The sequence below is a fragment of the Canis lupus genome, chromosome 9 (genome assembly GCF_003254725.2).
Source record: "Canis lupus dingo isolate Sandy chromosome 9, ASM325472v2, whole genome shotgun sequence".
NCBI classification, from domain to species: Eukaryota; Metazoa; Chordata; class Mammalia; order Carnivora; family Canidae; genus Canis; species Canis lupus.
Window position 1 is genome coordinate 53,526,731 of NC_064251.1, and position 25,563 is coordinate 53,552,293.

The 25,563-nt window shown below is 41.8% G+C and overlaps 1 protein-coding gene and 1 non-coding gene across 7 annotated transcripts in view; one reads left to right on the top strand and one right to left on the bottom strand.

Moving 5' to 3' along the window:
* Nucleotides 1–25,563, top strand: part of MED27 (mediator complex subunit 27) — a 198,910-nt gene that overhangs the window by 114,523 nt on the left and 58,824 nt on the right. For all 6 annotated transcript variants that reach the window (XR_007413247.1, XR_003146997.3, XM_025475563.3 and 3 more), the window contains exon 4: nt 16,567–16,660. Coding sequence is in view for 4 of the 6 variants with exons in the window: in XM_025475563.3 (XP_025331348.1) it covers nt 16,567–16,660 (94 nt within the window). In the remaining 2 variants the exon portion in view is untranslated. The remainder of the gene's footprint in view (nt 1–16,566; nt 16,661–25,563) is intronic.
* LOC112677746 (small nucleolar RNA SNORA63) lies at nt 1,291–1,416 on the bottom strand. The gene has a single exon (XR_003147179.1). It is a non-coding gene; the product is annotated as a small nucleolar RNA SNORA63 (small nucleolar RNA).

Here is a 25,563-nt window from a genome sequence, read left to right on the forward strand (position 1 = left end):
CCCAAAATATTTTCTATATTCAAAAGCATGTGAAATGCTTAATAGTCCAGATGGGCAAATATGGAGGCCAGAAGGGCTTCGCTGTGTGAGGTCGCCCTGCTGAAAGTCGACTGCTGTGGGGTGTGCTTGGCATGTGGGGGCTGCATCTCCTCAGGATGGATTCATGTCCATTTTCACCAACTATAAAGATCAGGCCCAGGTTCCAAGGAGAAGACAGAAGTGACGATAAAATCCAACATTGTACCTGAGCCTTTGGGACTGGAACTTCCAAGGTGCTAGCTCTCACATCCATTGGAACTACGATGCCACTCATGACTCCCTGGCACAGATGCAGCCACAGGACCAAGCAGACTGAGTCCCCATGGGATCCAGTCTCTTGCCTATCTCCCAAGACTTACCGAAAACCACTTCATTTGACTCCCGTCCATTAATATTTGAGATTGGTGCAGAGAATTCAATACATATTCTAAATGTTTTTTAAAAATCAGCTTTATTGAAGTGCAGCTGGGTGATACAGTCTGTTAAGCATCAGACTTGGTTTTCGCTCAGGTCTAATCTCAGGGTCATGAGACCAAGCGCCACTCAGCTCAGAGTCTGTTTGGGTTTCTCTCTCCCTCGCCCTCTACCCCCCCATCCCCCATACCTCCCATGCTCATGCTTGCACGCTCTCTAAAAATAAATAAATAAAAATCTTTAAAAATCAACTTTATTGAGGTATAATTTACATTGTGCCAAATAATATTTCATTGTACGTATACACTACAACGTGGATTGATTTGGAATGTTAATCCAAGGATGCTTTTCTGGAATACATTTGGTCATGGTATGTTATCTTTTCTATGTATTTCTTAATATTTTGTTAAGGACTTTTGTGTCTTTGTTTATGAGGAATGTATTATTTGTAGTGGCTTTGTCTTGTTTCAGGATCAGAGAGGATACTGGCCCCTTTAAATGAATTGAGAAATGTTTCTCCTTTTGTGAAAGTCTCTAAGATTCATGTTATTGCTTCCCTAAATTTTTTTATAGAATTAACCAGTGAATCCATGTGGGCCTGGAACTTTCTTTATTGAGAAAGTTTTTGATAACAAATTCAATCTTTAAGAAGTAGATATAGGGACTCCTTAGGTTTTTACTTCTTAATCAGTTGTCTGATTTATATCTCAGGGATTGTTGTGTCATCAGAGCCATTGATTGCATTGGCTTGATGTTGTTCATAATATCCCCTTGCTATCTTTCTAATGTCTCTGGAATCTGAGTGGTATCTCCTCTTTTAATTTTACTTTTACTGACATGTATGAGACCAAGCGTCCCTGGCTGCTACAGGGGTATAGCAGACAGGTATAGTTAAGAAACAGCTTTATTTTGAGCAGGGGGAACGACAACACAGCACTTGTATCTCCTCTTTTAATCCTAATATTGGTAAATTGTGACTTTTCTCCCTCTATTTCTTTTTTTCTTTTCTCTTTTTTTTCCTTGATCAGTCTAGCTAGGGATTTCTCAGTTTTACTAATTTTCTTTCAACTACCTGCTTTTGATCTCAATGATTTTTCTCTACTTTTTGTCTTCTATTTCATTTATTTACATGTATTATTGCCTTTCTTCTCCTTACTTTGGATTTAATTTGCTTTTCTTTTTCTAACTTCTTAAAATGGAAGTGTAGATCTTTGATCTTTTATTCATTTTTCCTTTTTTGTGTAAGCTTTCCTCCAAGCATGGATTTGGCAGCATTCTACACATTTTCATATATTTTTATTATCATTCAGCTCAAGATATTTTCTAATTTTCTTTGTGATTCATTCTTTGTTTCATGAGTTGTTAGGAAATATGTTGTTCAATTTCTAAATATGTGGGAGACTTTCCTGATATATTTTTGTTACTGATTTTTAACTTCAGCTGTGGTCAGGGAACAGCGCATTCTGCATGATTTTTTAGGCTTGTTTTAAGACCCACTTTGTGGTCTACCTGAGTGAATGTGCTCTTTGCCCTTGAAAAGTGTGTATATTCTACTGTTTGAGGTTGTAGAATATATATGTCGTTCAGGTCAAGTTAGTTGAGAGCATTGTTCAAATCTTCTGTTACTGACTGTCTATCTGCTTGTTATGGTAGTACTAAGAAAGGCCTATCGTTGACTCTTTTAAGGGGCACACCCATGTAGGATTTGTTGTATCTTCTGGAAGAAATCCTTCTGAACTTTTATTTATTTTTAAAATCACTCTTGTGACCTTCCTTGTTTATAAATGATGGGCCTTCTTCCACTGAAGTTTTCCCCTTTCCCTGGCAGAGGAAAGTTTCCTTGAGATAGGGTGCCATGGCGACTGAGCTCGTAGGTAGAGCTTAGAGCAACAGAGGTGGTGTGGGTGAGTAGGAGGTCAAACAGATGGGCTTTGTTTCTCCTCTGTTTTGCAATGTGTAAGAGTTTGTACAGGATTTGAAAAGACAGCCACAAGATTTCTCAGTTTAGAGAAGTTAAGGAAGTGTCATTTGTAGTTTGGTAAAGCCACTGTACACCTATAGAGGGCGCTCTCTGAGAGTTTGTTCAGGGCCTGCAAGCATCACTTACCTATCTCAGGTAGAATCCAAGCTTTGGCTCCACTGGGAGAAAGGTGTCATGGCACAATATTTTACTCCTTTTGGAGAGGACAGAAGGAATTTGGGGACCAGTGGCCATACATGCTGCTGCCTATGTAAAAGCCATTATATTTTCTATTACAGAGACCCTCTTCCCCCATGCTCAAATTGCACATTCTCAGAAACACGTTCTCATGTAGTCAGCTCCCATGGTGATTGATCATCCTCAGCCCTTGCTTCATGGGATTGCTGACCTAAACACCCTGGCACCTCCTAGGATGCTTATCCGTTTCTCTGTCTTCAATATCTCCAGGTGTATGCATGAAGATCTTTTCTGTGTGTTGTGAAGCTATGAAAGTGAAGATTTATTTAGAATGGAAAAGAACACAATTTACAAAGATAAGCAAAATCTTTTGAACCAAGTTGGTTAATTATCTGCCTTTCTTTGAAGGGGGTTTCTCAACTCCTATCATTTACAGGCTACCTTTAAGATTTTTGCCATAACCTTGGTCATAACATTTTTCGTTCAGTAAACTCATTTTTAAGACTTAGCCTCATTCTTGGGACACCTGGGAGGCTTAGTGGCTAAGCATCTACCTTTGGCTCAGGTTATGATCCCAGGATCCGGGGATCGAGTCCCTCATTGGGCTCCCCATGGAGCTGCTTCTCCCTCTGCCTATGTCTCTGTGTCTCTCATGAATAAAAAAAAAATCTTTAAGAAAAAAAAATAAATAACTTAGCCTCATTCTGAAAATGGAATCACAGGTTTTATTCGTTAGTTATATATTTTTCTGTATACATATATTTTAAGATTGAAAATGAATGTCCATCTATGCCACCTAACATCACCTGATGTACCACTTTGTGAATATACATGTCACATTGTAGAAACTGTTAATCTGGGAGAAAAGCAAACTGGTATTTCTGGTGGTCCAAGAAGGAATGCTCTGTGCTTGCAGTTCAGAGGCACTGATCCCTTTACAAAGAAAGAGGGAATGAAGGGAAGAGTAGAAGATGAGACCGGTATTGCTGTTTCTCAGGGGGGTAATCCTTCCATTGTGATTCCTTTATTCTCTCTGCCATACATTTCAAAACTACCCATAGCCACAGTTAAAATACTCCAGGAAATATTTGTTAAATGAATGATGTTGAATTAAGTAGTAAGGAGAGGGCCCCTGGGTGGCTCAGTTGGTTAAGCTTCTGCCTTCAGCTCAGGTCATGATCCCAGGGTCCTGGGATGGAGCCTCCCTGCTTAGCAGGGAGCCCGCTACTACTTCTGCCTCTCCCTCTGCCACTCCCCTTGCTCATGCTCTCTCACTCTTGCTCTTTCTCAAATAAATATTAAAAGTTTTTTAAAAAGAAAAAGTAATAAGCGGAGGCTCTGTAAAGTTTTGTTACCACCTTAGACTTTTCCAATCAGTATTACCCTCAATTAATTTGAAATTTTTAATTATTATTATTCATGAGAGACACACAGAGAGAGGCAGAGACATAGGCAGAGGGAGAAGCAGGCTCCCTGTGAGGAGCCCAGTGTGGGACTCGATCCTGGATCCTGGGATCTTTCCCTGAGCCAAAGGCAGACACTCAATCACTAAGCCACCAAGGTGTCCCTAATTTGAATATTTTTCAATTGGCTGTATTTCTTCTTCTAGTGGGGAAACTACAGGACTGGTTTTAATGTACATTTTACTTGAGAAGAGTCTTCTCATGTCCTGGGAGGACACTCCAACAAGGGGGCTATTTCCAGTTTGAGGAGACTTTACAGAAGACTATTAGCAAAGGTGCCAGGTGAGTGTAGGGAAACCACGGGGAGTAATGCAGTCCCCAGGCTAGTCCTTCTCCCAAGGATGTGGTTTCAGGAAGCCAGAGTTAGAGTTGTGATGAGAGATCCCGTTCCTGGTGACTGTGCCAGCAGAGTACATACCTTCACTGCCCTCACCTTCAACCTTCCACATCGCCTGTCCATGCCTCTCTTCCACCAAACCCATCCAGAAGCCAGAGAGAAAGGAGCCTGTTGTTGAGGTCCACATGGCTCTGCCAGTCGGGTCAGGGAACACTGTGGAGGAGAGGGTTGGTCTGGAAGGGAACAGGTCTCTTTGGTCTTACTCCCACCCCATGCTCTTTATTTAAGGTGGTAGGGCAAGGGGCTGGAGAAACAGTAAACATGAAACATAGCAACTACCACCCCCCTGCAGCAAGAAACAAAATTAAAGTGGGTAGTCATAGCCAACTTGTGCCACCACCCAGTCCTAGTCCTCATTACCCACTGGTGCTCATACCTGTGCTAGAAGGATGATGAACCAGACCTTCATTGTGGTAGGTTGGGGTCCTTGGTATTTGTCTGTACTGAGTTGTCACAGCCACCCTCTGCACGTCCAGCTAGTGTCCCCCATTGACCAGACCCAACTGGAAGCCAGAGGTTAGAAGGCTTGTTGATGTAGCCTATGTGTAAGTCAGCCTCCAGAAGCACAGCACATAGGGAGGAGGGTGGAAAGGTGGTGTGGAGGGGCAGAAGAGGTACCCAGTCTCCGTCCCATTCTTGAAGCCAGATCTAGGTGTTCCATCTCACTTCCATCCAAAGCCCTGTTCCTGGATCAGCAACAGTTTTCCTTCCTTCCTGTTTGCTTTCCTTTGAAAATAAGGAAAAGAACTCTCCTTACTAGCTACAGTGCTGTCGTGTGTTTAAAAGTTATCAGGACACTAGAAAGAACATTCCCTTTAATGCTTATTCTTCAAGCAGTTTTCAGTCTGTGGTTGACTTGCTGGGGCTTTATTCCTCTGGACTCAAGCAAAAGTTTCTTGAGAAAAAGGCAGTGTTTGTACATATACAAGGAACAGCTGATATTGCTCACTGCTTATTTTCTGCCAAGTGCTGTATATGCTCCATTCTCATTTAATTCCCATGTGACTGGAGGGAGAAGGTGGCACTTTTACCTTTATATTACAAAGGAGGAAACCGAAGCATAGAAAGGCTAAAGTAACTTGTTTGAGATGAGGGCAGAGTGAGGTAGAGAGCAGAGCATTGGGGTCCGTGGGATTCCTAAGCCCCAGCTTCAGGCTCTGCTCTGCTGCCAGGAGTCTCCATGCAGGCAGGTAGCCATGGAGAGCTCGCTGTGTGCCAGTGTGCCAGGGGCTGGCGGAAGGAACAAGATGAACTGGGCCTCCCCTTCATGGAGCTTTCCATCTGGTGGGAAAGGTAAACCTTAAACAGTCAGTTCCGGATGTGTGGGAGAGACTGTGGAATGTACTACAAAGGCCACCATGAGTGATGGGACAGGGCCATTATTCTGCTGAAGGTTTGGGCCAGCAGAGAACCAGAGGGGGGTCAGATTAGGGGTAAGAAGCCAGGCAATGAGTGCTGCAGGCAGCCATGTGTGGGAAACCCCTGAGTGCCCATCGAGAGATCCTTCCTGGGAAGATCTGTATCCAGTTCCTTGCCATTTGTCGTCATCAAATCTGCCTTCTAACCCAGGGGAAGAGAAAGAAACAACAACCTATGTCTACAAACTGGTGGGTGGTATTTTCTGGTTTAGAATTTTTTACTTTTACTTTTTATAAAAGGAGCAATTACAAAACACAGTTCTGCAGACTCTTCACTTTTTTATTTAGCCTCAATCCAGTCTGCTTAACCCAGTCCAGTCCATGAAATGCTTATGAAATGTGTATTAAGTACAAAATCATTGCAGGGACTGGAGACGAGTGGGCCTTGGACTCTCTCCTCAAGGAGTGATGGCCTGATGAGTGAAAATAAAACTTGTGTTGTACAAACATATTTGTCCCAAGAGGGGAGAAAAAAAGAAAAAAAAAGTTTTGTATTTTCCTGAAATGTGTTGGCTGTTTCTGGCCATTTCTGCATTTGCTTAATGTATTATTATGATTGGAACAAGTTATGTGTTCAGCAATTGTTTGCGTTGTCTTTGCCATCTCTCTTCATGAAATCTACCACGTATGTTCTCAGAGACATTAGAAATCAGATAGGAACAGAATCTTGTTCCACATGTGTGCAGCGAATTCTGAATTAGTGGGACACGGTCACTGAGGACATTGCCAAGAGGTGCCAAACCTGAACGGGTCAGTCTGCACTAAGTAAACCAGGCCTCAACTGGGGCTGGGAAGGAAAGCTGTGGGAATTTGGGAAGGAGTATAGCTTTCCAGCATGCACTGTCTATCCTGACCAGCTCCTTGGTTGAAAGTCAGAAGCCCAGGGGTGCTTTCTCACGGTGTGAGCTGTTCACACATGCATCACTGCCCGTCTGAGCTCCAAGTGTCATTTCACTAGATCTGACCAGAGATGACTGATAGAGTAACTATTGCTAATTGGTGTTGCTGGAAAGCTCAATATGGGTTTTTTCTTGTTTGGGTTCTCCCCCGCCCCCGTCTCTCTAACATGTAAGGGCTTGTAGAGGAGGTAAACGTTGAGTGAAATTATAATTCTTTCCAGGTTTAATACATTGTTTTAATGTTTTAGGAGAAACTGAGGCCCACAGCTATCTGAATAAATGTTTAGCTATTAATATAAGATAAAATGCACAACAAGTATTTCGTCCCTTCCTGCTAGCTGACAATTTTGCACATTATTGAGAGTTGCAAAATGAAAAACCCAATAGGAGAATAGAAGGAAATTTAATTTAGTTGTCCTGTTTTTCTGGAGATAAGCCTGTGGCCTTGAAGAAAAATGGCTTATAAGCAAGTGAAGTGCAAGCCCTATGAGGATAGAGTCCCTGAGTATTGCATCCCTGGCTCACATAGGCACTGAATGAATATTTACTGAATGGGAAGAAAGGAACTCATAGATTTTGTTTCATTACTATGCTACTGAAATTTCTCTGTTGTTATATAAAAAGTCTAGGGAATGACAAAAATGAAATCTGCTTTTCCCGTGGCATCCTTACAGACCTCAGGGAAGCAGTGTGATGTGCAAGAAGTGGAGAATCAGACATAGGTTCTGGGCTCAGCCCTGCCACTCAGCTGTGCTGCTTCCTTGGGCAGTCGCTTAACCTTCTTTTTTCTGTCACTTATAAAACGGGAGTTTTGGATTCGCCCTTCTTACTTCCCAGAGTTGGCGAGCAAACAAATGAGATGAAGAATGCAGAAGTGCTTTGAAAACTGGAAAGCAGTGCCTTCTTTCTTGCTTCTCCTGAGTGTCCAGCAGAAAGCACAGGCAAGAGCCATCCATGCAGCCATCTGGTACTCACAGAAAGCCTTCTGTGGGCAACTCATTCCACTGTCTCTATCCCGAGTATGTAACAGCATTCCCTGAACACAGTCGTTTGTCGAGCACTGTAGGCACTCAGCATATATGCTTTAATAGATCTAATAGGGATAGTTAATGGTGTTTCACCTCTCTAAATCATGTGGAAGAAGAATTCTGGTTTTATGATGCTGTTTGCCATGTGTTCTAGTTCATATACACCTATGAACTTACGAGACTGCTGCTTGACCCTCATGCTGGAAGAAGGAAAGCAGGCAGGTTCATTTCTGTGTTTCTGGATGTGATGGGTCTTTGTGCATTGATTTCAACTTGAGCTTTTGTCAGCTTGCCCTCGTGATTCTCCCATATTTGCTTGTAACGTATTCACGTAGTTCAAAATTCATAAGCTACTAAGAAGAGAACAGGAGAAAGCTCCCTTCCACTTCTCTGACTTGGTCACCAGTTCACTCTGAGGAAACAACTCTGCCTCATCTTGACAGCGTCTCTGCTTAGATGTTGAGTTTCCATAAAGAGATTTTGAAGTTTCGAGTGTCTTTCCTTGGAAGAGAATAATAGGGATAGTGGAGCAGTGTGGTAAAGATGGGGCAGAAATCTAAGCAAATGCTCTTATTCCTGCCTGTGATACATTTAGTCTTGCCTTTTCATGTACAGTTGAGAAAATACTTTTAATTTTCTTGAGAGAATAACCGGAAGGCTTTCGCAGACATGATACAAATATCTTACAGATCTGAGAAGTTGGACCTCAGTTTCCTGTCTTCTTTCTTCAGCATTTATTGAGACCGATTGTTGAGTCTCCAGCAGTCTCATTCTTGCGGAGTAATTAAACAAACCCCCTTCTGTTCCCACCCACTGGCAGTCCTCTTGGACTCATCATTCTGGACAGGTGTGGAGGAAAATCTTGAATCATTTTCAGATACTGCAAATGATTCCCTTTTTGATAGCTACTGGGCATTATCCTCTCCCTAAAAAGGTGGTTTATTAATATATGCATTCCTAACTTTCAGATTTTGTATGGGTGGAGAAAATGAACAGCATGTGTCGTACACACTGGGGTAGATGCTATTTAAATCTGGTTTGAGCTGCTAAACATCTCACTAACACGGGATCACTGGCTGGAGTCCAGGTTTGTTGGCTGTTTTTTTCTTTTTTTTCCTTTTGAGGCGGGGTCAGACTTTAGAGAACCAAGCCATCTGTCCAGCAAATTATTTTAAGGCTCTTAATAACAAATAGTTTGTAATATATTTTAATGTGTGGAATAGAAGATTAATGTTTTGCAAAACTGATATCTTTAGAAATGTCTTCCACATTCTGTTTTGTTATCATTTTGGTATTGTAATCCCAATTTGGTAGCACCTATCTTTGTACTAATGTTTTTGCAGAATTAATTAGTTCGTTAAAAGCAACATTTAAAACTGGCATGTCAATAACACAGTGCACTTCTTTAGAAGGCTTTTGCTTCTAAGAGTCGTTGAGCTTCTACTAAAACAGATGCAGGGATTTTGTAGCTGCGTATGAAGCTGTAAGACTTTGAAGAATCTCTCTTGCTTTCTTTGAGGTTTGTTTGTGGAGCTTTTCGATTGTTGTTGTTCGTGCTTTTCGGTGGCTAATGTACTGCACTCTTCAGCACCTCCAATCTTCATCCACTGCAGAGAACTTTGCATTTGAGTTGTTCCATACCTGCCTAGCCTGGATCTCCATGGCTTACTTTTAATGCCCTGTCTACTCATTCAGCAAATATTTAAGGAATGTCTAGTGGGTCCCAGGCACCATGGCATGTATTCAGCACTGAATAAAGCAGCCATGACATCCCACAGAGAATCCTTTTGAGGAGATAGACGCTAAGCAAATAATCATGAGAAAAACTGCTTAATTAAACTGGAATGGGAGCTACAGAGAGAATTAAAAGTGCCATAGAAAGTGAGATGTAGGGTACATGACTGATGGTGGCAGCAGGGGAGGGCCAGGGAAGGCCCCCTGAGGAAGTGTCATTTAAGCTGGAGACCAGAGACTTGAAGCATGGGGCTGGACTGACCTGGGCATGGGGGCAGAGAAGTGGTTGTGGAAAGACTCTTCTAGATGGAGAATACAGAGTGTGCACGGCATGCAAGGTAGCGCAAGCCTTCTCAGGCTTGTGAAAGAAGGAGGCTGGCTGAGGCTGGACCGCAGGGCCTCCTCGATCCCCTTAGGACTTGAGACTTAAGCTCACCACCGAGCTGTGCCTTAAGCAGTGATATAGAAAGCAGGGACCTCTTTCTTGATACAAGCAAGGAGCTTCTGGAAAACACAGGTGATAAGGCTTTGGAGGGCAGAAATGGTTACTTGCCCTCCAGTGACCTCTACAGTCCCAGAAGTAGGTCCTTGACTTTGTTGGAAAGACTAAGTAACAGTGAGAGGCAGGTGTTTTATCACAGGCAAACAAAAACTAACCTTGGACTTCATCATGGAAGCATAATTTTCAGATTACAAGGACTGTGAGAGTCATTGTTCCTTTGTATTACTTCAGTGTGTTCACTTCTAGGCTACAGCAAGTACACACATACTTCTTAAATGAAGGCAGCTTTGTTGAAAAATAAAACTGTTCAGAAAAGAACAAAGAAGAAAACAACATATCTCAATTCCAAAACAGGTCTAGAGCAGTTATTCTGAACTTGGGATTCACAAATGGACTTTAAGGAGCCTATGAACCACAGACAGCTGTATGTAAAATGCTATGCAGACATGCATTTTAGTTTTCAGTACCTTCCTAGAGGGTTCTGTGACCCAGGAAGATAAAAGAAATTGGAAAACCTGTTAGTCTTTTATGTGTTTGCAGAAAACCTTTAGGTTCTGAAGGTGATGTTTGTGTGTCATTCTACGAGGGCTGCAGTGGGGTAATTGGGTGCAGATTCTGGGGTGGCAGTCCAGCAGTCCAGGGGCTGCCTGGTGAGATGTGGTATGGGGCATTTATGCAGATCACCTCTTGGAGATGCTACTCATTCCTAGATTGACAGGTTCTCTGATAAGAGATCTCTGAGTGCCCAGTGTTCTTTAATTCTATGATTAAGGACATTGTAAGGAGCAGGCCAAGCTACTTGAAGACAATCAGAAAGAACAAGGTTCATAGGGCTTCAAAAATTGATGTTAGAAATCTGAGAATGGGGCACCTGAGAGGCTTAGTTGGTTAAGCATCTGCCTTTGGCTAAGGTCAATATCCCAGGATCCTGGGATTGAGCCCCACATCGGGCTCCCGGCTAAGAGGGGAGCCTGCTTCTCCCTCTTCTCCCCTCACCCCTGCTCTGGCTTGTGCTGTCTCTCTCTCTCTCTCTCTCTCTCTCTCTATATATATATATATATATATCTCATATATCAAAATCTTTAAAAAACAAAAAAAGAAATCTGAGAATGGCATGATCATTTCTGATGCTACTGAGATGTTGAAGTTGTTGAGGTAGGACCTTAGTCCTAAGGAAGCCTTTAGAAACCTTACGGAGAATTGGTTGGATCGCACTGGGAAAAATTGGATTGGAAACCATTGAGAGTCTGATTGGAACTGGAGAGCAGAACAGGGAGATTGGATTATCTAACTGCTTAAAGTTAACTTTCTGCCTGAAGATATCGAAGTTCTAAATCACACCTTGATCTGAACCTGTGATTTCTAGGAGTTTGTGTTTCTAGCCCGATTCTTGGACTATAAGCCAGCTCATTGGCCGAGTGCTTTGGGAGGAGAACTTCAAGCAGCTCTCCATTTTGAAAAGCCTCTGTAATGTAAATAGGAACAGCAATCTTTCCAAGTTATTACCCTGTTAACAGGTTGACAGATATGTGCAAATTGTGACTCACTGCTCAATTTGGCACTAAATTAATGTCTTTCCGCGCCGCGTCTGCTCAAGTGTAAACTAGTCACCACTGCTGTGTTACTGCTTGTTTGCCTATATTCCAAAGGTAAAAATTAAAGGAATTTGATCCTGCCATAGAACGGAATGGAGCATATGGTGGACGTGTAGGAGGAGAGCACGCTGTTCCTACCTGTCCTCAGTCCTGCACTCAAAGTGGGACGCGACACGTTGCTGAGCTCTGCGCAGATGCTGGCGAGCTCACAGGCTCGGGAGGCAGCATCCCTAGAAGTGCTGCCAAGAAGGTGGTACAGCGAAGACCACCTTCCATGCCAACCCCCACCCGAGGCAAAAAAGGAAGTGTCATTCTGTCTCCAGCTTTTTAATTTGATGTTCCTAGCTTTCCTTATTTCTGTCAAGTTACTAGTGGTGGATTTGCGTTTTAAAGGTTGGGTGTATCTGAAAATGAAATGTTTTGATTTTTGCTTCTAGGATTTAGACATTGTTTTCCTCAGTTAAAAACGCAGCTTTCTCTCTTTCTCTTTTTGGCAAACACATAATGTCACCTGTAGAAAGAAAATTTGCATCTCCTTTATGTTAGACGTGTGAATGAAAAACAGTCTCCTTGAGATTCATTTTTGCTTCATAAAATCTTTGGATTAAGTTTGCTGAGCTTCATCTGAGGTCACTGATCAGGGGAAGAAACCAAACATGCCACCCCAGACTCTACTGTCCTGTATTAACAGATCTCATAAATAAAGGAATCCAGAAGTGGCAGGAAACATTTGTTTTCTGCCCATTTAGAACTCTGCCCCCCACTAAAAGCAAGCAAAGTCAGATACTTGGCGTAGAATCCTAGAAATCCACACGCTGAACTTGGTTTCTGGAATCTTCACTGAACCTACTCATTCCCCTACTTCCCTAGCCTATTAAAGAAACAGGTTTTCCAGAAAGCATTTTGAAACCTTCAAGGTGAAAGGTACAAGGGAGAGCAAATTATGATGTTATCTTTGTACTGAAGTCCTGCATATTCATTTGCATCCTCCTGTCCATATCTATGATGGTTATTGATTGAGGATTGGTTCCGAAGACATTGCCTGCCCCCTCCTCATTAGCATATACTTAGCAATGACCTCCAATCACACAGGACAGTGGATTTGTGCTTCCTGCTGAGTCTGAAGTAATTGGGTTTCTTTTTTTTTTTTTTTAAGTAATTGGGTTTCAACATACAGATTTAGAAAAGTATGTAAATACAGAAATGTTTCCAGTGACTTGGTGTAAACTTTTGACATGAAGTTTGCCACATGTCTTCCACCATTTCAAAAAGCATCAGCAGTGATGCAACATGACTTAGCCGCCTCCTTTGTTCATCTTTTTACCTGTTTGTAGAGTTTATGCTTAGAGCCAAGGTTGTGTCATGAAGCTGTAAATCTGGAAGGGAACAGTGCAAGATGATATGCAGTATCTTGGTCTATTCCTTACCATCCAGGAAAGGTGGTTTCCTCAGCCATTTTAAAAATCAACAAGAATGAGAAGGGGCACCTGGCTGGCTCAGTCATCTTGATTTCATCTCAGGTCATGATCTCAGGGTTGTGTGATTGAGCTCCGCATTGGAGTCTACCCTGAGCACGGAGCCTGCTTGTCCCTCTCTGTTCCTCCCCCCGTTTGCACACACGCACATGCACTTTCTCTCTCTCTGCTAAAATAAAATAAATCTTTTAAAAAAATCAACAGAATTGTGGGGGGTGGGGCGCCTGGCTGGCTCAGTCAGTGCAGTGTGCATCTCTTAGTCTTGGGGTTGTGGGTTCAAGCCTCACATCGGTGTAGAGATTATTTTTAAAAAATCAACAGCGTGGGACCTTGCTTTTAAGAAATACCTTTCATTTTTTCTGAGCTAGTTCACTTTTTAAGGCCTTGCCCTTATCTTATGGTCTTTTTTTGTAGAGGTGGGAGAGAACTGTTTGGTACTAAGTCCCTAAAAGCCCTTCACACACTTGAAAGATGTCCATATCCTGTCAACTCCCTTTCCCAGGAGCAAGTGGCCTTCCGCACCAGCTCTTCTCACACATCTCTACTCCAGTCTGTTGTAACTTACCACTGGGCCTTCTGTGGTTTCCCCTCCCTTCAGCTTCAAGTCTGAAACTGTACAGGACAGTCTCTAAGGAAACTGATAAGTTCATCAGTATGATTACTCCCTAACTTTCATAACTGACACATTGGTGTTCACTTTTTAACAAATGGCATTATGTTGTTTGCTATCTCATGACCCCAGCTTTGAACTAAAATCTTTTTGTGTTGTGAGTGGAGAGTTAATCTCCCTCTTCCCCCAAGAGAACATAGCTTTTATATGTCCCTGATCTAATGGATTTATAATTTAATTCATCATATCCAATGGATACAAAATCCAATGCAAAACCCTTAATAGATAGTTTTGCATCTCAGCTATTGTATTATACATCCCCAGTGTTGATTGGGTGGTGAGCACAAATGCTGGTACGATTTTATTCTCAAAGGATGTGAGCCAGACCTAGCTCTGTGAGTGCTGTGGGTTGGCATCATCACAGTGAGCCTCCACTGGTGGGGAAAATTCATCCTTCTAAGAGAGGGCATTTCTACAGAACAGGCCTATGATGTTCCAGTGAGAGTATTTGTAACTTTCCAGCCCTCAGTGTGTGCCAGACACCATAATAAGTACTTAACTTCAGTAATTATTAAACCTTAAGAGAGTTAGGTTCCATCTGAGCCAGAAGAAGAGAAGACTCTTAGAGGAATGTCTCCAGGAAAAAAAAGAACTGACACATTGCTGGTATGTCTGACTATAGTGAGAGAGGTCTTACAGTCAGGTAGAGAGTTCAAGGATGAAATTATAGTAGGCACATAGATGACTAACCAAGTGAAAATCAAGGCAAAACCAAAAGCTGTACAAATAAATAAATGTACTCATGAGCCACTGCGTGGCTCAGCTACTGAAAATATATGCAGAGATTTGGGGTGCCTGCTTGGCTCAGTCCAGCTCTTGGTTTGGCTTGGTTCATGATCTCAAAGCCACAGTATTCAAAACAGTATGGTACTGGCACAAAAACAGACACAAAGATCAATGAAAGAGAATAGAAAATTCAGAAACAAACCCACAATTATATGGTCGGTTAATTTCCAACAAAGCAGGAAAGAATATCCAATGAGGAAAAGACTGTCTCTTCAAAAATGGTGATGGGAAAACTGGACAGCAACATGCAAAAGAATGAAACTGGACCATTCTCCTTCTCCATACACAAAAGTAAATTCAAAATGGATTAAAGACCTAAATGTGAGACCTGAAACCATAAAAGTCCTCAAGAAAAGCACAGGCAGTAATTTCTCTGACATCAGCCATGATATCAGCTTTTTTCTAGATAGGTCCCCTAAAGCAAGGGAGGCCAAAGCAAAAATAAGCCACTGGGGCTACATCAAAGTAAAAAGTTTCTGCACAATGAAAGAAACTGTCAGCAAAATTAAAAAGCAACCTATGGAATGGGAGAAGATATTTGCAAATGACATATCCGATAAAGGGTGAGTAACCAAAATAAAGGACTTACAAAACTCAACACCAGAAAAGGAATAATCCAATTTAAAAATGGGCAGAAGACATGAAAAGACATTTGTCTAAAGAAGACATACAGATGACCAACAGACATATAAAAAGATGCTCGACATCATTGATCATCAGGGAAATACAAATCAAAACTACAATAAGATATCACCTCACACCTGTCTGAGTGGCCAAAATCAATAACACAACAGATGTTGGCAAGGATGTGGAGAAAGGGGAACCCTCCTGCACTGTTGGTGGGGATGTAAACTGGTGCAGCCACTCTAGATAATAGTATGGAGCTTCCTCAGAAAGTTAAAAATATTTTTACCCTACAATCTAGCAATCTCACTACTAGATATTTACCCAAAGAATAGAAAAATACTAATTCAAAGGGACACATGCACCCCAAATGTTTATAGCAGCATTATTTACAATAGCCAAATTATGGGAGCAGCCCAAGTGTCCATCAATTGATGAATAGATAAAGAATGGATAAAAGAAAAATACACAATGGAATATTATTCAGCTGTAAAAAAAAAAAAAAGTGAAATCTTGCCATTTGCAACTACATGGATGGAGCCAGAGAATACTATGCTAAGTGAAATATGCCAGAGAAAGACAAATAACATATGATTTCACTTACATGTGGAATTTAAGAAATAAAGCAAATGAACAAAGGAAGGGAAACGAAGTGGGAGGGGAACAACCCAAAAAACAGGCTGTTAACTAACTATAGAGAACACACTGCTGGTCACCAGAGGGGAGGTGAGTGGGGGGATGGGTGAGATAGATGATGGGGATTCAGGAATGCTTTTGTGAGGAACACTAGATGTTGTACAGAATTGTTGTATCACTATATTGTACACCTGAAGGTGATATTACACTGTATGTAAACTAACTGGAATTTAAATAGAAACTTAGAAAATAAAATGAAAAGGCAAGAACTGGCATTAAAAACGTATGGTGTAGGGATCCCTGGGTGGCGCAGAGGTTTGGTGCCTGCCTTTGGCCCAGGGCACGATCCTGGAGACCCGGGATCGAATCCCACATCGGGCTTCCGGTGCATGAAGCCTGCTTCTCCCTCTGCCTATGTCTCTGCCTCTCTCTCTCTCTCTCTCTCTCTGTGTGACTATAATAAATAAATAAATAAAAAATTAAAAAAAAAACCTTTGGTGTAGAAATATGAAGGTAAATACCAGAAGAAAGCCCCAAAACAAGTTAGTCCTGAAAGTCAAAAGGAGGAATGAGAGAGTAATATTTTTTATAAAAAGACTTATAAATCCCATTTGTCTTCTTGACTATATTGCACTGAGAAACCACTGTTGAGAAGTCTTTAGTACACTGTAGGTTTGTGTTTGACTAAGCTTCCAGTTCATATGTGTGCATTTCTTTTTCCCACTTAGGTATGTAGACGATGTGATCAGCCGCATTGACAGGATGTTTCCTGAAATGTCCATCCACTTATCCAGGCCCAATGGCACATCAGCAATGCTTCTGGTAAGTTCTGCTTGACCTGTCTATAGGGCCATGTGGAAGAAGCCTAGCCTCAAGATTAAGTCTCCAGCTGTGTGTTGTAGGATCCAGAGAATAGAGACTAAATCCCAACTTGATGGTAAATAGCATCTTTCTCTTCACTGGTATCCCGTAGTTTCAAAATTCTGCACGTTGAAACTTGGCTTTTGAATGAAGTTGTGGAGCCCATCTAAGAATGACCCAAAGGAGAACTATACTGTAAGACCATTCTACATGTAAGTCCGTTCATGATGTTTTGGTGAATCAGTTTTATATTGTCCCCAAGACAATAGAAATGCCCAACTATTAGATCCTGCTAAGGAAAACACTATTTTAAAATAGAACCAGGTTCAGGGCGCCTGTGTGGCTCAGTTGATTGAGCATCTGACTCAATTTCAGCTTAGGTCACGATCCATTTAATGGGTCATAATATCGAGCTAAATGTTGGGCTCCACGCTGGGCATGGAGTCTGCTTGAGATTCTCTCTCTCCATCTGCCTCTCCCCTGCTCACTCATATACTTCCTCTCTCTTTGTGAAATAAATTAATTAATAAAATCTAAGAATAAAATAGAACCAGGTTCTACGGAAAATCGCTTCTAAAATCCATTATGTATTTGAAGAAAGTGTTCTAAGACCTTATCACTGATGATTTCCAGTTTGTTGTTTCTGATCTTGAGTTGCTCTGAGCAAGTTGGCTTCACACCCATACCACTGATGTTCGCATTTGCATAAATTCACCAAAGACAGGTGTGATTGGGAAATACAGTGGAATAGAAATGTTAAATTTTATTAGTAATTAGAAAGGCATAGAGACCTCAGGGAAGGGAGGCTTTTCTAATGTTGTATGTGATAATTATTTGAAGAATAATTTGAAGAATGCTTCTCTAAACAGATTTGGAGGAGCCACCACATTTTACAGAAAGCAGAATTAATCGAATCAGAGTGATGGTTTTTCATGGGCATCGGGAGGTGAGCTTCAAGACTGAGTGTTTTTTGTGTCTGGTCAGTTGCTGCTGCTTTGGGGCCTTGTGTGAACTCCTCATACTTTAGCATTTTACTTTTGCAGTCTTATTATAGAGAGCCAGTCACCCAGGATGAGGTACAATTCACTCCAGCCATTCACCTGAGGAGAATGGGTTTACTGTGTGTGTGTGTGATTTTCTCTTAAGAAAGGAAGAGATGTGGGCTTATTAAATGTGTGTTATCTCTTATATGGGAAAGAAATTAGTGAACTTCATCTGGGTATTGTGCTACTTTAAATTCTTACAGTTAAAAAACACAGTGTGAGGTAATACAGTGTTCTTTTAATGGAAAAAGAAAACAATTTGTATCTGTCTACAAAACATGTAATATCTTCTGCCTCTGTTAAATGTACAAATTGTCTAAATTTTAAGATCCTCCAGACCCAGCAGCTAAAACATAAATCCTGCTTTCAGCATACTTGACAGGGACCAGGGAGTTAATGAAGATAAAAATGAGAGCATCCTCAGTGAAATAGGTTTGTTCAAATTATTTCTGGGTCATTGAGCTTCCATTTCATGATGGAGACAGGGATTTGGCATTGAAGAGAATGAGCAAAGTGAAAAGGATCATAGGTAAGCAGGTCTAAGATATCAGAGTTACTTCCACCTGAGAAGGCGGGCTTTTATGTTACAATGACCTGTCAGCCCCATCTGCTTTCCCATGGAGCCGCTGTTTTAACAGACCGATGAGGGAGTTTAAGGGCTCGATTCAGGGGAAGAGCCTCATTTTAGATGTGCATTTTCCCCCCATGCGTGACTAATTCAGAATCTTCTATGCCTCTAGCCAGCTAGTTGTTACCTTCCTTAGGTGACAGAGGAATTCACATACGGTGGTGCATGTTGATAGGAACAGCAGTGAGAGACCTGATTCAGAATCAGATTGCTGGGTGGATAATCATACTTTCAACATCACTGCTTGGTTTGGCTTTTACTTTCACAAGATGACATTTTATTAGGTTGCCAACCTCTGGCCCATTTGCGGCTGCCACAGACACCTTCTCTGAGGCCGAGGGACTTCTTACCTGGCAGAAGAGCAGGACCAGCAGTTCCTCTTCTGCCCTTGCTTGTCAGCGGCTCCCCATGACCTCAGTGGGAATGTTTGGGACCTGCACCATAGGCAGTTAAGAAAGCCCTGTGGGAGGTTCAGGCAAGAGTTGGAAGTGGTGTTTTCTGGAGATCAGTCTGCAGTGGGTTATATACATCTGGAGTACCGTGTATTCTGGAAAGCTTTGGGAAGTGAGACTGACCAGGACAGACAGTCAAGGCTGGTGAAGCAGGACACACACGAGCAGTCTCTGCTGACATTTCCTTTTACCTGCCTTGGCCAAGGCCCAAACTGCACCTGTGCTTTTTAATAAAATGATAATTCCTCCTGAGTCAGCCAGGCTTCCTTGAGCACAATCAACAGAAACCTGCTCTGATTAATATAAGAAAAGGTTTGTTTTTGTCTTGGTCTTGATTTCTAATGATGCCAGATGCTCACAGACCTAAAGGTAGAGCTGATCTGCGAGGAGGAACAAAAACCAGGGTGGCTCCAGGGGCATCCAGAGCAGGACGATGGTCCTTTGGGGGGACACTTTGGCCCAAATGATTCGGCATCCACTGCCTTCCATCCTGTGCCTGTCTCTATGGCCTGGGCGAAACATTCCTACCAGACTTCCCTGGGCTTGTTCCTCCTCTGGGACAGGAGGGGTGTTGTGCCTTGTTAGCCGTGTGCAACTGCATGGAGTGGAGGAGATGATTCCCCAGCAAAAGAGAGGCAGGGCTGGGAAAGCAGGAGTCTGCATGGTAAAGTAGACCTTCACTTGTTTTCCTGTTACAAGTGAGAAAACTTGGGATGGGGGTTCACCTGGCCACACAGCCTGGACACAGTTCCTAAGTCTCTGGGGTACTTTCCTCATCCTATTGGTTACAGCTCGTAGTGATGGCAAGTAAGACCTGGATTACCAGGTCCTGAGCTGCTAATTTCTTCTTAAGGTTTTTTTATGATGTAATTTGATATTTACAAATGGATATGTGTAACGTATGGCAAATATAAAGCATAATGATAACCTCATGAGCTCACCACTCAATTTAAGAAGCAGAGCTATGGTTATACCAATATATGCCTCTCTCCAGTCCCTGCCTCTCCAGCCAGAGTCACCACCATCCTGATAATCCTCCTCTTTTCTTCCTTTTAAATGCATTTTACAAGATAGGCATGCATACCTAAATAATATACAAATTAGTTTTGTTAAATTCTGAAATTCATAAAAATAGGGTCAGATTGTGTGTATTGTTTCTGGTCTCTCTCTCTCTCTCTCTCTCTCTCTCTCTCTCTGTCTCTCATGTGTGTGTGATTTCTGAGGTATATCCATGCTGGTGGTCATACCTGGTAATTGGATCATCTTCATTGTTGTGTAATAGTCCATTCTATGACCATGTACACTTTATTCTTTTTCTGTATGTGTTTGGGTTGTTTCCAGCTGTGCTTTTTAAATAATGGTGGCCTGAGCATTTTTACACATACACCAAAATACAGGTGGATGAATAACCAAGCTCCGGGGCTAGTGCAGTGGAGCAGACCACTTTTTCTTCAGGGCCACTTGAGCTGTGAAACACAACAGCATGATGCCCCCACTGGCCTACAGGGGTGTCCAGAAATGGCTCCAGTTAAGTGACCTGTTCTTTGCAATCAACACTTTCTGCTGATCTGGTTATAGATCTCTTCCAGTTTGGGTGTATGAGTACCAGGGGTGGGGATTTCTTTGTGCACACACATAGTAAAAGATGTAAAGTCATTAAACTCCAGAGCATTCCATGAACAAAAGGCAAGTGTGGTGATGATCCATTTTGGTTTCCTCCCCTCACCAAGCGGTCACTGCCAAGAAACTTTGTAGGTGTGCAAAGATCTGTAATCGGGAGCCACAGTCTATCATCAGGTTTTTCACAGTATAGAATGAGAAAAGGGAGAGGGTAGAATTGGTACTTTTTAAGGCGATTGGAGTCAGTTTGGCTCATTGAAAGCAAAACCAACCTTTCTTTGTTGGCTGGAGGCACCAGGGCTTCAGAGCCCATGAGAACCACTAGGAGCAGTCCCCTTCTGGCCTGGGCACTGTGTTTGACTTGAAGTACACACAGGTATCCTTTCCACACGTGTGGACCCCCAGAGAGTGCCTGTGTGGGAGGTGGAGCTAGAAGCGGGAAGGGAGGACCCTGAGGTGCTCAGGGAGTGTTTGCTGCATAGAAACACAAATGACAGATGAAAGTATCTTTCTCTTCCATATGTATCAGTTTGCCCATCTTGGCTACAGTGGGGACCTGCTGCTCAGGGGAGAGGCAATCAGCATGGGTACTCGTTTAATTCCAGAACTGTCAGAACAGTTATTGCCTTAACTTCTTCTGGCATCTTTATGCGCCTTAGGTAATTGACTGTATCCTGTAAACACCAAGTCCTAGCTGATGGGAAATATAAACTTTCAGTCTCTTACATAATCTTTAAATACATTGTGGCTGGCTCTCTGCCCTGGTGGGGGGTGGAGGGGGCTGCTTCAGTGTTGTGTAAGTTAATAACTCATGATATAATAAATCCTGTTTCCGTTCTTTAAGGGATGAGCTCAGCCATCCAAAAATAAATCTAGCTATGTTGATATTTAGCTTCAGTTAATCTACCACCTAACATCCCATTATTAATTTGCTTCAAACAGTCAAAATATCGTAAGAGCTTAACTGAATCAGAGACTAGAACAAGCAGCTGGCTTCTTTTGGCCTTTAAAATATTAATCTATGATTTTTGACTGATCCACTAGGTATAGAAATGTAGAAAAAAAGAAAAAGATGAATCCTCAATCACAGTATTTGAAATATACACAATATTTAATAAATTAATATTTATGTTACGTTTTACAAGAGATAAAACGTATTTATCTATCTTTCTAAATATACATTTTAATTAATCTTTAATGTCTTTAACATATTCATGCCTTGCTTTTGAATGACACATCTTTTTTAAACCATTCAGACACATCTCATTTTGCTCTGTCAGAAGCTCTTGTGGAAGGAAAGACTGGTGAACAGCTTAACTAGCTTAATTATTCTAGACTTTGATTTCTCCACTGGGTTCCACAGTCCTCTAACTGTAGGAGACCTAAGAATCACCAGTGTACTTTGTGGGAAATGCACATCCATGGCAAACAGCATAGAAATTCTGATTCTGTTGCTCCAGGATAGAGCCCAAGAGGCACATTTCCCAGGTGCCCCACTGAAGCCTCAGATAATCTGTGCAGCACGTTTTGACAAATGATTTTAAACCCATTGTGGTCTTGGAGTTCCAGTGAAGGCGAGTTTGTTTGGTAAGTCCTAGCTCTGGTGTCAGGCTATTTTATGAGCTAGGTTGCTGAAGCATTCAGTCACTTCCTCAGTAAATACTCTGAGCACGAGGAGAGAAAAGCATGGTTGTGGGTGCTGTTCAGCATTGACCAACGTCCCTGTACTCCTGGAGCCTGTGTTGTGGAACGGGAATGGGTGGGACACCAACCAGTTGTTGCACAATATGATGGCAGATGAGGCTAAGGCTAAGGGGAAAGGAAGCAGGACAGGGGCTGGAGAGAGGCAGAGGTGCTGTGGGAGTAGGGCGGGGGTCAGGGAAGCCCTCCACCTGCAGGCAGTGGGGCGCAGTGCTGAGCTGGGTCCGGGAGGGGCAGCACAGGTACAAAAGACCCTAACTGGATGACAGTGGGTGTGTTCGGATAAAACCAAGGAGGCTAGGATAGCCCGAGTGCCGGGAGCCAGGGGAGGAGAGGAGACTGAGGAAGCAGTGGACCAGACTCACAGATTGTGTGGAGACCTGGGATTTTTTAAATTTTATTTTAACTTAGGTGTACAAAATTAAATTGATCATGATCCTTGATTCATGATCCAGGTGTGGCCCTCTCGTATTTCTTTAATAATATGGTAAACATTAAACCTACCACCCAGCCCTAGAGCTAGGATTTTTCTGCAACCCAAACACCTGGTGAGCATCCCCTCCCATCCCCTGCCTCTGCCTTGTAGGGAACTGTTAACCATCCCTTTGCTTATCATTCTCGCTTCCCTTCCCTTTTACAAGGGAAGCTTTAACATATACATATATATGTATTCTTAAATAACGTATTCTTTAACTTTGCCTGTTGTACTTAATTATTTTTAAAAGATATCATATGTTACCTTCAGGGACTTAATTTTTTCACGACATTTTTTTTTTTTACTTAATATCATTCAAATAGTTGATTTAGCTATAGCTTATTGATTTTGCTGATATGAAATCTTCCATTATATGAGCATATGCTAATTTAGTTATCCCTTTTTCTATCAGTGGTCATTGATTTGTTTCTGGTTTTGATACTATGAACAGTGTGCTCTGAATATTCTTGTTCATATCCTTGGTACCCTAAGCTCAAGTTTTTCACAGCACTCCTCCTAGAAGCAGAGCTCAGTTTAGGGTGGTAGTTCTCAGCCAGGGTGATTTTTGCCTGCTAAGGGACATTTGGCAAAGTCTAGAAACATTTTTACTTGTCACAACTTGAGGAGAGGGGTGCTACTGGCGTGCAATGGGTAGAGCCCAGACCTTCTGCTAGCCATCTTAAAGTGAAAAGGGCAGCCCCCCACCTTAAAGGGCTGTCCAGCTTACAATGTAAGTGCCAAAGCAGAGAAAGCGTGCATTAGGGCACGCAGACATGTGATTACCCGTGAAAACACCAAAGAGTATCCTTAGATGGTTGCACTCATTTACACTCTACCAGCAATTCCGAAGTAGCAAAACACGTCTTTCCCAGACATATAAAGATTCAGATGGTGACTTTAGTTGACCTTCAGAGATTTCTGAAGGCCATTCGGTGCTGACATTCTATGATTCCACAGCAGTCGCTTTAGGAAGTTCCACCCACATGTCAACATTTTTGTCACAGCACAGAACATTATTGGAATTCTTTGTTAAATGCTTTTTTGATATAAATGCCGTTTTATAAGATTTATTAAAAAATCCAGTCAAGAAATGGACAGAAGACATTTCTCCAAAGAAGACATACAAATGACTAAAAGACATATGAAAAAATGCTCAACATCACTCAGCATCAGAGAAATACAAATCAAAACCGCAATGAGATACCACCTCATACAGTCAGAATGGCTCAAATTAACAACTCAGGAAACAACAGATGTTGACAAGGTGGCAGAGAAAGGGAAACCCTCTTACACTGTTAGTGGGAATGCAAACTGGTGCCACCACTCTGGAAAACAGTGTGGAGCTTTCTCAAAAAGTTAAGAATAAACCTACCCTGTGACCCAGTGGTTGCACTACTAGTTATTTGTCCAAAGGATACAAATAAATTATTTCAAAGGGGCTTATACATCCCAATGTTTATAGCAACAATGTCCACAATGACCAAAATATGGAAAGAGTCCAGATGTCCATCAACAGATGAATGGATAAAGAAGATGTGATACACACACACACACACACACACACACACACAGTGGAACATTACTCAGCCATCAAAAAGAATGAAATCTTGCACATTTGTGATGACGTGGATGGAACTAGAGGGTATTTTGCTACTAAGCAAAATAAGAGAAAGACATATACCATATGATTTCACTTGTGGAATTTAAGAAACAAAACAGATGAACATGGAAGTGAGGGAAAGAAAAATATGAAAAAACAGAGAGGGAGACAAACCATAAAAAACTCTTAACTCTAGGAAAAAAACTGAAGGTTGCTGGAGGGGAGGTGGTTGGAGGGAAGGGGTAATTGGGTGATGGGCATTAAGGAGAGCACTAGATGTAATTGAGCACTGTGTTGTATGCAACTGATGAATCACTAATAATGCACTACATGTTAGCCAAATTGAACTTGAATTTAATTTTTTTAAATCCATTTTTTTTAAATATTTTTTTTTATTTTTATTTATTTATGATAGTCACACAGAGAGAGAGAGAGGCAGAGACATAGGCAGAGGGAGAAGCAGGATCCATGCACCGGGAGCCCGACGTGGGACTCGATCCCGGGTCTCCAGGATCGCGCCCTGGGCCAAAGGCAGGCGCCAAACCGCTGCGCCACCCAGGGATCCCTAAATCCATTTTTATAGTTCTGCTTCATTTTGGACACATCAAAATTGCTTTACAAAACCTGATTCCAAAGACATTTTTTCCAAAGATCAGATCCATTCTTTATGGCAGCAGCTCTCAGATTATGGTTTGGCACCAAGGGGTCATAGAGACCCTTTGAAGAAATCCACAAAGTCAAAACTGTTTTTGTGGTAATACTGAGATATCACTCTCCTTTCTTACTCTTGTTTACTTGCACTTTCACGGTGGAGTTTTCCAGAACCTCTATCACATAAGATGATGTCATCACACCAACACCTATTGATTGGCTCCAGTAGTCTTTAAACATTTCTGTTTTATTTTTTAATATAGTAAATATTGGTAGCTGTATCCCACAGAAACAGAAGTTTCTTGAGGGGGTGTGTCCTCAGTGTTTTTCAAGAGCATAGAGAGGTCCTGAGACCAAAATGTTTGAGAACTGTTACTTTGGGAAGAAGTATATTCAACTAACTAAGCATGTTTACAATGCTTAGTATGTCAAACTAAATTTCAGAAAGGTGGTTCCAGAAATGTTTGTTGCAATGGCAGTGATATGAATGGAAATGTATTAGTAATAGAAAACTTTGATATTAAAAAAGAAGTCAAAAAGTACAAGACAAAGGGATGGGAGACATTCTGCAGACAGCTCTGTTTCTTTGACATCAGTTACAGGGAAAAAACAGAAAGGATGGAATGCTGGAAAGTTTCAACAGCAATATGTGAAGTGTAGACCTTGTTTGGATCTTGATTCAACAAACCAACTG